General features: G+C 34.4%; 1 protein-coding gene across 1 annotated transcript in view; it reads left to right on the top strand.

The window, feature by feature from the left end:
* Positions 1-14,210, top strand: part of ACTR3 (actin related protein 3) — a 56,419-nt gene that overhangs the window by 8,116 nt on the left and 34,093 nt on the right. Inside the window, exon 2 of the mRNA XM_041739660.1 lies at positions 14,100-14,155. Coding sequence (XP_041595594.1) covers positions 14,100-14,155 — 56 coding nt within the window. The remainder of the gene's footprint in view (positions 1-14,099; positions 14,156-14,210) is intronic.

Genomic DNA, 14,210 nt, shown 5'->3' with positions numbered 1-14,210 from the left:
TCATAGTGTGTGTGTATATATATGTGTGTGTATATATATATATATGAGACTTCAGTGAATTAAGGGAAATGTCTAATAACTCACATAGATTTATGGAGATGAAAAACACTTTGAGAAATAACTTCACTCACGCTTTATAAATGAGACTGGTCCAGAGTTGAGAAATGTTTTTCAAGGCTCCTAGTTATCAATTGATAGCATTGTTGAATTCTCTTACATTTTCTTAAGAGTTCACATTTATGACTTACAGTAGTTGAAGTTTCTTCTTAACAGTTGAAATAACAGTATATTTTTTGTAGTTTGAGGCCTGGTGCAATACATGTTTCAGAAATCTTTAGTGTTTTTGTTGTAATAAAAGTGTATACTAGATGGAACAGATGCAAAACTAATTTTGTTTCCCATCGTAACATTTTAACACAGGTTCAGAAACTATTTCCATAAAATGAATACTTTTTATTTTATTTTCTATATGAGAGACACAGAGAGAAGTAGAGACACAGGCAGAGGGAGAAGCAGGCTCTCTGCAGGGAGCCTGATGCTGAACTTGATCTCATGATCCCTAAATCATGACCTGAGCCAAAGGCAGATGTTCAACCGCTGAGCCACTCAGATGCCCCAAAATGAATGCTTTTTTTTTTTTTTTTAGGAATTTTTTTATTTTTTTTATTTTTTTTATTTTTTTTTATTTTTATTTTTTTATTTATGATAGTCACAGAGAGAGAGAGAGAGGCAGAGACACAGGCGGAGGGAGAAGCAGGCTCCATGCACCGGGAGCCTGATATGGGATTCGATCCCGGGTCTCCAGGATCGCGCCCTGGGCCAAAGGCAGGCGCCAAACCGCTGCGCCACCCAGGGATCCCTGAATGCTTTTTTTTTGTAAGGAAATATGCTTTTTTATTGTTTCAGGCACTTAAATCTTAGAAAAATACTTTTTTTTTTTTGATTTCAGTTAAAGACATTATGTGGGATGTGTACAAATCAGCCTTTCAAAGCCCTTTAAGGAGGTATGTTTTTGAGATGATTAATTATAACCCTTTCAGAAACCCTATGAAGTGTAGGTACTGTGATATAATAACTGTTTTAAAGATGGGATGAGCACTGGGTGTTACACTATATGTTGGTAGATCGAACTCCAATTAAAAAAAATACAAAAAGAAAATAAAGGCGAGAAGATTGAGGTATAGAGAACTTAAGTAACTTGCTCAAGTATAGTGGCTACAGTTAAGTAGTAGAGCTAGCATCTGAGCCCTTAGGCAGTTTGATCCCAGGGACCACTGTTACACTGCCCTCAGTTGGGATATACTCTATATCAGTGGTTAAATGGTTAACTGAATTTTTGAAGTGTATTCAAATTTAAACATTAAAAAAATCTTATTAGAAATGTTAAGTTTTATTACAAATATGAGATATATAGGGAGGTCTTAGTGAGCAACTCATTGATTTGATTAACTCCAAACATAAGCAAGTTAATCGACATAGAATTATTTATTCTATAGAATATTTATTAACTGAATATTGCAAGGATAGGCATTATAGCAAACGTGATAAAGCTGTCAGTTGCTGGCTAATTCAAGATAGCTTAATTAAGGACATGATGTTTAATTACAAATAGCTTCAGAATAAAGATATACGTATTTCTGAAGCTCCAGTTTAAAGATGAATAATTGATGCATTATGAAGGTTACTTGTCATTAATGCCTGCATAAGACACAGAAATGAAATATTTGAACTTAGAAAATGGAATATAAAAAAATTTTTTATTAAGGCTGAGTACTTAATATTTGGTATTTGAGTCTGAAAATAGTTGAGAACCCAAACACACGGGTTACCAGAAAGTAATTTTTTTTTTCCTAAAATAGAATTAAACAGATTGTTATCTCTAGAGTATAGGATGAATTTTGATGCATTTTATCTAAAAAGTACACAGTTTTAGAAGCTCATGTTTTCTGTTTCAGAGTATTTAAAATTTTGCTTCATACTAATCAAAAAGGGTGGAAGTCACAAAGAGACCTTTTTTTTTTTCTTTTCTTGATTAAATTGTTATTCAGATAATAGACTAGTTGAGAATTTTAGTGCTTCCAAAATGCATTTCAAAGGGGCCTGCTTTACCTGTTTCAGGTTGCCTTGTCAGGAAAGTTATTTTAAAAGCAAAGCAAAACAAAACTTTGTTTCATAGTGAAACAATTTTAAATTGATAGGAAGATTCTATTAGAAGTAGAAACCAGAGAAATGTATCTTGTGGTTATATAAGTGAGAAATTTTGGATGCAAACAACAAAAATAAGTAATATGAACCAAAAAAGTAATTATTGAAAGAATATGGTGTGGGGCAGCCCGGGTGGTGCAGCGGTTTAGCGCCGCCTGCAGCTCAGGGTGTGATCCTGGAGACCTGGGATCGAGTCCCACGACAGGCTCCCTCTGCCTGTGTCTCTGCCTCTCTCTCTCTCTCTCTCTCTCTCTCTCTCTCTCTCTCTCTCCCCCTCCCCCTCTGTCTCTCATGAATAAATAAATAAAGTCTTAAAAAAAAAAAAAAGAAAGAATATGGTGTGATCACAAAATTGATGGGAAGGCTGGAGAACCAGGCTCCAGAAAAAAGCGGAGAGAAGGAGAGACCAGGCAGCAACAGTCTGTTTTCAAAGTCATGTTGCAGGAAGTCTGCAGGATGCTGCAACTAGATGGTAGCAATATGAGTTCTAAAATATATCTTCGTCTTGTAGTTAGTCAGGATTCAAAAATCTGACCTGAGCTCAGATTGGTTAGATATAAATCATGTCATATGTAGGAGATGGCAGGAGTAGAATGTGTCAGTATCAGGTTCCTCCTTCTATAAAGGGATGTAAGGTTTTTGTGTTCTGCAAAGACTTAATCCTTGGTAGATTTTCATCAGAGTGGGAGTGGGAATTTGATCTGGCAGAAAAAGTTAATGTCCACTGTCAGAAGAAGGATGAGGGTGGGCGAGTATGTTGCCCATTTTTCTTTTCCTTAATTTGTTTTGATAACTGCTTGATCTTTCTTTAATAACTAGTTGTTTGAATTAACACATTCTTTTCCAAAAGTGCAAAAACCCTGTGAGTTCCACATAATGTTCAATCTAAATGTGTGAATTAAGAACAGTTTTTTAAAGGAGTAATTAATGATGGTGTGAATAGTATGGGATTTTTCATTTGAACAGAGGCATTAACAGTCTAGTAATTTTGGGATTATGTAATATTTGGAAAGTAGGACCTACTTGATAAATGCAGTGATACGATAAGCTTTTTTTTTTTTTTCACAGTAAACCAGAATTTGAGCTGCACTCATTTTTTCCCTCTTCTTCAGAAGGTGATGGACTGTCTATATTTAGTTATTAACCAAAAGGTAGTAGGCAAGGAGTAGCTTTTGCATCTCTTTTGTTGGTAGTTGGAAAAATTGGTTTTCAGTAACTCTAGTAAGCATCTGTGGGAATGCGTACTTTTGTTGTGGGGAATATAAGGGTGATTAGGAAATGGTGCTTGCCTTTAGGAAGATCACATGTACATAATAATAACAATATGGTAAATGCTCTGGCAGGTGTAAATGAAACTTTTTGGAACGATAGGTGAAGGAAAACTTAATTTCACCTGGGATGATGAAAAAAGGCTTCCTGGTAGAGATAATAACTGAATTAGGTCTTTAAGGATGACTCAAGGATTAATAGGCAGAAATAAGACTAGTATACCAGGTCAGAGAACAGTGGGAGGAAACAAAACAAGTTTATGAGAGTAGGAAGTATATTTGGTGACCTCATTATGGTAATTTATGATGATAAAAATGATAACCAACAGTTATATAGTGCATACTGTGTGCCAGGCACTGTTCTAATTGCTTTACATGTGTTCATTCGATACCTAAATTGTGTGAGGTTGGTATGGTTATTGTCTTTAATGAATGAAATGGACACAGAGTGTAAATTACTTGCCACAGATCACATAACTAGCATGATAAACTATACTGTTAGTTTTTTCTCTGGTTTGTTTTGGAATAAGTAGTTTCCCGTTAAAGGGTCAGCCGGCTTCCCCCAGACACGCACCCGGAGTCCTGCAGAGCACAGATAGACGGATGGACTTGTGTGGCCTTGACCGAATTCTGGAAGGAACGGGCGTGGGGTGGGGTGGGGTGCTCCTGGACAAGCCAGCTGGGTCCCGGGTACTTGGATCTCTTGTTGAAAATTCCACTGGACTCGGGGCTGAACTTGGATCTGAGCTCCTGGACGGTAGGCGAGTCCAGCCAGTACCATGAAGAGAAAGCTTCCCAGAAACCAGGATTCCCTTGGAGTCCGATGTCCAGCTGCCCCGGGCCCTGCCCCTGCCCCTGCCCGGGCCCTGCCCCCCGCCTCCGAGGCAGTGGCTGCCCCGGGACGACCTCAGGCCTCGCCGCTCTCCCAGGGCAGCTCTGACCCCGAAGGAGACCCTCCCTGGGGGGGGGCCGCGGTTCCCAGGCTTGTTGATCCCCGGAGTTTGTACTGTATACTGGACAGCATTCCTGCTTCTAAATAAACCTTGTTTTGTAAAAAACAAACAAACAAACAACCCTACTTATTTTTAAAGGAGACGGTAAAGTACAAAAGACCTTGACTTTGCAAGCTGATAGATTAACTTGAGTTTATATCTAGCTTCAGTATTTCTTTGCAGTGGTTTCTTCTGTGAGCTGCTGTTTTCTAAAATGTAAACATCTGTTTTGCATGGTTTTGTTAACAATTAGGGATAATGTAAAGCACATAGCAAAATAATTGACATACAGTAACAATGGCAGCTATAGTTAAAATGACTATAAAAAGGTACTGCAAGTAATCAACTACTTATTAGTTCACTGTTTGAATTCTCAGTTCTATGCTGAATCCTATGGTATATACAGAAAGCTATGGCATATTTTATTGTTTAGGCTCACAATTTAGTTCCAGAGATGAAACTATGTGAAGTAACTAAAGATGGCATATTAGTATTTAATTTGGGAGATAAATAAAGGCTGTTGTATTTGGAGGATGATTTATGAAGGAGCTGAACTTGTTCAGACTCTTGGAAAAGCATAAGTAGGATATGATAGATGGCAGAGAAGGGAAACTTTGTTAACGGAAGCTAAATTGGAAGCTTTATGATGGCAAGATGTCTTTTTTGTTCACTCTCTCTCCAAGTTATGGCCTTATGCATAGTATTTAATAATGCTCAATAAATATTCTATTGATGAAGGGAAGTCAGGCAGGAATTTCAAAATATTTGAGGAAGGCTACCAGTTAGGAGATTGCCCTACTTGGAATTGACCCTATTGGAGCTGTGGGACAGCAGGTAGTTAATTTTATTTATTTATATCTTGCGTTATTTTGGAAGGATTTTAGATGGGAAACACTCATTTAGAATTGATTTGATTAGCAGTACGTTGTGTAGATCATTAAGTAGGAGATTCATAAAAATTAAACTTAGTATAAGTCTGAGTTTCGTGTTTTATTCTGTCTTAAAGCAGGTCTATTGAGATGATTCACATACCGTAAAATTTCCTTTTCAAAGTGTATAATTTGCAAGTTCATGCAACCATCTCCACAATCAACTGTAGAATATTTTCATCAACCCCAAAAGAATCTCATACCCACTAACAGTGCTCCATTCTCCCTGCCTTCAGCCCTGAGAGCTACTAATTGACTTCCTGTCTTTATGGATTTGGCTGTTGTGGTCATTTCATATAAACGGAAATCTACATCTTCAGGTGATGGATAGTAAGACTCCTGTACTAGCAAAGAGGTTGGGAAAACCCGAGTCTTTGAAAGAATAATTATAGGGATGGGTAGAGAAGTAAAAGGCGGCTGGCTCCTGGATAAAGGCAAATGGCCTGGGGGTGAAGGGGTTTACTGAATACTTAGTGTCATCTACTGTTATCTTTTCTTAATCCTCGTAACAGTCTTGTGGAGTCAGTTTTATTCCTTATGAATTAGGAATGAAGTGTCTGATCATTTTTAGTTAATGGTGGAACAAATATTTCACTCATGACTTTTTGATTCTAAAGGTCCATATTCTTTCTTCCCCATTAGTGAAAAGGAGTTAGCTTTTAAGATTTAGACCTAAAAGGACTGGGAGAATGTCATTTCTATTGACACAAAGGAGTCCAGTTTCTTCCACACAACAGTTTTAGTATTTTTTTTGTGTCACTTTAAACACTGACTTTAACGAGAAGAGCATTGGAAATGCTCTTCAAATAATTGCTAATTATCTTTATAGCCAATATTCTCTGTGAATTCACCACGGTATTCTAAAAGTTTCTAACACTAGAAGTACAAAGAAAACTGTACCTAAGCTGAAAATTGGGGTGTTGTAGAAGTTATTAAACAGTGGGATTCATTTGTAAACTTCCATTTTTAGTGGAAGTTTACAAATTCCATTTCCATTTAAAATTTGATAATTAGGCTTAATCTATACTTTGATGATACAGTAAAGGTGGAAGTTGGTCATATTGAGGTAGAATTCTTTAAGCTTTAGCAGTTGTGAATGCCAAGAAATTTTCAAAAATGGATTGGACTAGATTATTAAGGTTCTTTCCATCCTAAAGTTTGAGGGTCTTATATGTCCATTAAACCATAGTTTAAGATTGTGGAAATATGGAAAGTTAAAATTCTAGTGCTGTTTATCCCTTACATAGGCTGTAGGGTTATTAACCGTATTTACTGTAATAACTTCAATATATGTTTGTTCTTTTCTAGAATGATTTTTTTGTAGCTTTTTATTCCAGTTCATTTTGAACTGTATTTTTTTTTTTTTAAGATTTTGTCCCTATTTAGTGTTTCAGTATCAATGTATGGGAATATTCAAGTAACTTTTTGCTATGAGATGTTCCTCAAAACAAAAAGAAATATGAAACATTATATTAAGTAAAAGTACTCCGTCAACTACATGCTTTTAATAAGTAAAACTTGAATTCGCAGAATTAAAAAAATATCCAGCAGAGTTAAAAATAATATCCAACATAAGGGATGCTAATGTTTTTAACTAGCATAACTGGTTTTACTACTTGAAAACATTCTTTCCTTAAAAGAATTCTTTCCTTTTAGAAAAGTAAAATGAATCATGGAATAGATAGTCCTAATTTATCAGAATTATTGCCTGCTAACATTTTATCATATTTGTTTCATTACTTTTTAAGAGCGAGAGTGTGTTACTGATAACTATTCCTAAATCTACTTTCACCTACCCTAGAGGCAGTTAGGATCATGATAGACCAACCATTTCTTACATAAATCTCATTTGTTTTTTGCCATTCATTTCTCCCAGTGCAGGTGATTACTGTCTTGTAACTTTATTATATTTCCACTACTATTCTTCTTAGTCACCAAGTCTTTGATAACTTCAAAAGTGCTTTTTGAATTCTCTACTATGTTCCCTTCTCTAAGCCATTTCTGATTCCCTTTCCATCCTTGCTGGCCAAAATCAGCATTGGAGAGTTTTTTCATTGCTGCATTGTGCAGGGAAGGTTTTCCTCCCTGTATAGTACTGTATAGGGGTGCCTTGGGTCACAAAGGAAAATTTTGCTTTAGTTTTCCAAAATACTGTATTGTGCATATGAGTTTCATAAACCTTAGGTAGGATAGCTTTGCCTTTTTCATTTTATGATGGCTTTCTAAAAACTATTTAGAAAATGATACTTTCTTTTTAAATATAGGGAAGTATAAAGAAGTTAAGTAGATTCATAATTCGACTGCCCAGATAACTCAGTGACATGTTTTAAATCAGACTAATACATATGCATGTTGATGAATGAATTATCTCTGGTATATGTAAGTGATTTACTCTTGGGATGGCAACTAGGCAGCTAGGGGATATAGGCATGCTGGGAAGTTTATATTAGTATTTTTTCCGTGTTATTTATTAAAATTTTAATAATGGGCAAATGTTATTAGTTCAAAAATTCTTTTACCTGAAGTAACATGTATGGTTAGATCATTTAAGACAGAATAGTGTAAATTTAGAAAACAAAATTTCCCCTTTTCTTCATTTTGCTATCTGGAGACAGTCACAATTTATTGTTTTCTTTTGTCACCTTCCAGAAGAAAAAAATGTATTCATGTTCTAGCATTGTGCAGTAGAATTGTTCTTGATGTATAATTTTTATTTTTATTTTACATATAAATGTAAATTTCTGTTTACGATTGACATAAAAAGTTTTTCTTCATGTCTCTTGGTTTTGTTTTCCCTCCTCTTTTTTCAGATTATATAATTTCTACTGATCTGTCTTCAGGTTCACTGAGTATTTCTGCTGTTACCTGTGTAATGTTGTTTAGTTCATCCATTTTTTTTATATCTGATATTGCATTGTTTGGTTTTAGAATTTCATTTGTTCTTTATATAGTTTTAGAGTTTCTGGTGATGTTTATTATGTTATTAGTCATTACAAGTGCATTTTTATTTCATTGTGATAGAGCTGCTTTCCATTCTATGATAATTATAATATTTGGGTCATTTTGTCTTCTATTGAATACTTTTCCTTGGAGAATGGTTTACATTTTAAAATTTTTCATGTGTGGAATAATTTTGGTTTATGTGAATATATCATCCTTGTTTATCTATTTTCTTGTTGATGAACATGTTTTGCTCACAGTTTTGGGCCATTATGAATAATGCTGTTTTGAACAAATGTGCACACATCTTTATGTGGACATATGTTTCTATTTTTTTATTTTTGGATATGTACCTAGAAGTAGAATTGCTGGGTCATATGGTAAGTGAATGTTTGAGCGTTTTCCAAAATAACTATCATTTTGCATTCCAACTGTGAGCGTTATGAATATTACCTCTGTGTACTTTTAATCTGTATTTTTTGTAACCCCGAGAAGTTAAGCACCTTTTCATTTATAGCCATTTTTATTTCTTTCTTCAAATGGCTACTGTCTTTTGTCTTTTCCTTCTCTTTTCTTCCTTTTCCTCTTTATTTCCCTCTTCTCCTTATCATCGCCATTGGGTATCTCATATATATATATATATATATATATATGTATATATATATATATATATTAGGGGGACTAATTCTTTATCTTTGAGAACAAGACAGTTTTTTTTTTTCCCTTTTGGCTACTTTGGTATGTTTTTGTGAAGAAGTTTTTAATTTTTACATAGTTGAAATATCTTCTTCAGTGTTTAATGTCTGGATTTTAAATTATAGTTAGAAAGCCTCTTCTACTCTAGGGTTATAAATAAATTACCCTATATTTTCTTTTAAAGTTTATGTTTAACATTTCTTCCTTTTTAATCTTTGATGCATTTAGATTTATATTACTTTACCATATATGATATATGCCCAGTTGAATTTTTTCCAGGTAGCTGCAGTTTAGTTTTTTAAAAAATTGTGATAAAATATACACAACATAAGAACATTGTTAGGTATACAGCTTAATGGCATAATTATATTCACGTTGTATTACAACTGTCACCTCCATCTTAAGAACTTTTTCATTTTCCTGAACTGGAACTTATATGTATGTTTTTTGTTTTGTTTTGTTTTGTTTTGTTTTGTATGTATAGTTTAAGAAAGTCTTAGTATGAAAAAGTTAGATTGATTTGAAATCTATTTGCATTATTATAAAATCTGAATTTGTGTGTGTCAATGAAAACAAAGAACTTTTAGTTTAAATACAGTGAACACATCCTTAAGTTATAGAGAGTTCAAGTTATCAAATGCCAACTAATTGAGAAAAAGGAGTTAAGTCAGAAAAAGTGAGAGAAACTCTTCTGTCATCTACTTGTACAACTTCTCTGTGATAACTATCAAGAATTTTGAGACTGCACTATAAAAATGTATTAATCAAATTAGCCATTTCAGGTGTAAAATCTGACAGAATTAAGTTAGGTTAGTGGAAGCTACTTTATATTTGAAAAACTTTAATTTGAAAGTTTTAAACAAATTTGGTACTTAATGTCTTTACTAATCATTTGTCGTTTTTCTTATATAAAGAAAGTTTAAGTAAAGTTTAATATAAGCAAATCTCTTATAGCTATACCCAAATCTTTTCCTGTTTATTCTTACATGTTCTTCAGAATTACCATTTTTTGTGTGTGTTTAATGTACTGTTTTAGCTCTTCCTATAACTCAGCTCAATAGTTTCTTTAGGTCTTCCTAGACTCTATATCTCTCATCTCTCCTCCTTACCCTATGTAAATACTTCTCTGCTCACATAGAAACATTAAAATGTTTTTTATATGAACAGTACATATCTTTTTTAAGTTTCAGAGTTCTGTAGTCCTTATTTTCTAAAATTTTTGTTACTTTTTTCTGTATACTTTCTGAACTTTGATTTTGTTAATTTTTTTGAGTATTTTCAAAGCTCAGTTTTAAAAAACAGTTTTTAAAGTTTGCTAATAGTATAAGAGAGTGGTTTTAAAGATTTATTTTTTTAGAGAGAGAGCATGCACACATGAGGGTGGGGGCAGAGAGGGAGAGAGAATCTTCAAGCAGACTCCCTGCTGAACACAGAGCCCAGTGTGGGACTTGATCCCTTGACCATAATATCATGACCTGAGATGAAACCAAGAGTCAAGCCCTTAACTGACTGAGCCACCCAGGCACCCCAAGAGAATGATTTTGAAGAGTCATATCCTTTATTATCATTTGGTTCTCACTCCACTAGAGAAAGTGTGACTTTTTTTGAGTTCAATCCAACTCAAGAAATCATTTCTAGATTTTAGGATAGGACGTTCTCTTTTTTTAAGATTGTATTCTATACTATACCACAAGCATTTCTGTTCAAGCTAGGAGCCAAGTTAATTTTTAGAGGCTAACCACCATTTTTAAGGGTCAGTAAAGTGGGACATTTCCCTTCATAGTTCTTAAAATTGGAAAATCATCAAATACTACAGTTTAGCAGTTTGTATCCAGTGTATCCAGATGATTTTGTTTCTTTGAGATCTTATTTAAATTTTATTTTTAAAAAACTTTAATTTTTAAATTTTCTTTAAAGATTTTATGTATTTGACAGATATAGATAGATAGATAGATAGATAGATAGATAGATAGATATTGGGATAAGCTGGCTCCCTGCAAAGCAGGGACACCCCCCACCCCCACGTGGGACTTAATCCCAGTACCTTGGGATCATGACCTGACCTGAAGGCAGCTGCTCAACTGACTGAGCCACCTAAATGCTCCAAATCTTAGTTAAGTTTTAAATCCAGGGCAGTAGAACATTGGTAAATATATTTGGCTGTTTCCCTCCCAAAATTAGAAATTTGTTTGGCTATTTCTACTATATTTATAGTAGAAATGATGAAATGTTGTGGTATATCCATGTAATCGATATACTCTAGGTAGTTATTTTTGTCTTTTGGGAAAAGCACATTTGTTTTGATTATGATATGACTCTTCTGTATTCATTAGATTCTAATTTTGGGGTTTGTTCTGGAAGTAAGTGTTTGCTGAATATGCTACCTAGGAAATTTGATTTTGATCAGGGATGGAGTATTGATTAATCTGGTGAACTTGATAAATGGAGGTTTCATTGAGGGAATTTCTACTGTAATACGGTTACTACTTCAAATATCTGACTGCCTATATTTGGGAGGTGGTGTGTATGTGCATGAAAATAACCACAGGCTTGTATAGAGTGGTTGTTGAAATAGAGTTTATTGAATGACAAATAATTAAAATGATCAGGAAGGACTTCATGGAGGAGTCCTCTAAGTTGTGGTGAGAGCTTTTTGAGAGGGTGCAATGTAAGCACAGATAACATGTGATGGGGAAATTGCAAGTCATTTAGAGGAAAGTGAGTAATAAGTGCATTGTGCTTTGAGCTGAGTTCATGGAAGCAAATGATGGAAGACACTTAAAAACTTTAATTGGGGCTTATTGTGAAGTACCTTAATATTCAGCTGAAGGCATCAGAATTATATATATATATATATATTTTATCTGAAAGGGACTTTAGGAATTACTAACAACGAATCATTTTATAGAAATGGGAATAAGTTTGTACTTAATCTTGTAGGCAGTACAGCTTCATTTCAAGATTTCTGAGTTAGGCAGTGATTTTTCGAGAGATTATTCTATTTGTAGGGGTCATAGAATTAGAAGTAAGGCAATTCTGTTCTGTTAGGTTTTGTGTATAATGACTTGAACTGCTATGGTGACTAATGGTAAAAAAAAAAAAAAGTGGAGGGATTAGATGAAATAATTAGGTATTTATCCTTCCAGTAAGTGTTAGAGAGTAGACTTTTAGGGTGATGTGGCTCAGTTTTAGATTGTCTTGCTTTTTATAAGTCTTTGTTGTAATAAGATATGTCAGTTCCAAAGTATACTGTTGGAAGGTTAAAAAAAGTTTTCATATAGAGACATTGATACTTGAATTTTTCAGTGGGTAATGCATTCAGCACTGAGAGGAGAACATCTTCTGTAGTTGGAACAGTGTTAATATTAACAGTGTTAATATTGGCTCCTGGCATGAAATGAGTTGGTCTGTCCAGAAACTGTGAGCAGTTCTATGGTTAGGGAGACTCCTGTAGTGTGTCAAGGCTTCTGGGAAGGGTGGTCAGAAGCCAAATATTAAAGGAGCTCTTTTGTATGCCTTGCAAAGTTTTGTTTATTTTTTAAATGTGGGCAGTGGGGAATCTTGGAAGAGGTTTAGTCAGAGCATATCACATTTGGATCCGTTTATGTTTTCTCCTTATTTTTTTTAACAATTTAGCATATTTGGCATTCTTAGTTTTTTTTTTTTTTTTTTTTTTAATTTTTATTTATTTATGATAGTCACAGAGAGAGAGAGAGAGGCAGAGACATAGGCAGAGGGAGAAGCAGGCTCCATGCACCGGGAGCCTGATGTGGGATTCGATCCCGGGTCTCCAGGATCGCGCCCTGGGCCAAAGACAAGCGCCAAACCGCTGCGCCACCCAGGGATCCCGCATTCTTAGTTTTTGAACTTAGTTTTGGGACTAAAATATCTCCTAAAGAGAGCTTTTTAATTAGTAAAAAATTTGCAGATATTATTAGAATCTAAGAATTTCACAGCAGTTCACCTGCCTGCTGTTTAGCAGTGAGTTTGAATATGGAATAATATAAAATGTTGTTACTTTCTCTTTAAAGCCTGCTCATATTTAATAGGTTTTCATGCATAACCATAGAAAAAGTCCACCTATCTTCTATGCAGCCCACAACATGGAACTTACTAAAAAGCTTATTAGCTTTTATAGTTCCTGATAATCATTGTTGCCATTATTTTGTTATTGTAAGAATAGAGGCTGAATTCACTGTGGCAAAACCTTTAAAAATTACTTATTTTGAATAGTAGTAATTCATTCAAATGGTATGAAAAAAATAAGCAGTAAAAAAATCTCCTTGTTACCCCTTCCTGTCACCTACCTAGTTCCCTCCCTGGAGACAAGCAGAATTACTGATAGCTTTATATTCTTCCAGAGATGCTCTGTGCCTGTACAGTCAAATATATTTTGTATGTCCTTATCCCTCTCCCTTACTTCTGTACAAATATAGCATACTTGAAACAATTGTTCTGTTACTTACTTTGTTCAGTTAACACACTTTGGAGATAGTTCTGCATTAGTGCATAAAGAGTTTTTTCAATCTTTTTAATAGCTACATCATACAACAGTATAAATTTAGCATATTTGGTTTCTCATTTCATTTTTATTAAGTTACTTTAAGTCTCTTGCTGTTATAAGTAAGATTGTAGCAAATAGTTTTGTTATGTTATTTCACATATGAGTGAATTTTCCTGCAGGATCAGTTTCTAGAAGTGGAATTTCTTGTTAAAAGCTGTGGGTAGGGACTGCTGGGTGGCTCAGCACTTGAGCCTATGCCTTTGGCTCAGGGTGTGATCCCAGGATTTGGGACTGGAGTCCTGCATCGGGCTCCTTGCAGGGGGTCTGCTTCTCTCTCTCTGTGTCTTTCATGAGTAAATAAATAAATCTTAAAACAAACAAAAAAAGCTTTGGGTATAATTTTGGTATGACTTTGGAAAGTAGGGAAGTTTAAATGCCTTGAGCTATGGGATTTTGTATATTTACTCACAGTGGAATCTTCATAGCAAATGGAAATGTGAGAAATAAAATTCATAATTGCTAAGATACTAGGGAAATCCTTAAAATTTTCCTTTTTGTTTTGTAGATATACAAAACTAGGATATGCTGGAAACACAGAACCACAGTTTATCATCCCTTCCTGTAAGTATTCTTTTAAGTCACAAATAAGCTGATTTAAATATCATTTTTGTAATAA

This window comes from Vulpes lagopus, chromosome 24 (genome assembly GCF_018345385.1).
Source record: "Vulpes lagopus strain Blue_001 chromosome 24, ASM1834538v1, whole genome shotgun sequence".
NCBI classification, from domain to species: domain Eukaryota; kingdom Metazoa; phylum Chordata; class Mammalia; order Carnivora; family Canidae; genus Vulpes; species Vulpes lagopus.
Note: the sequence above shows the minus strand (reverse complement) of the source record. Positions and strands in the feature narration are given on the sequence as shown.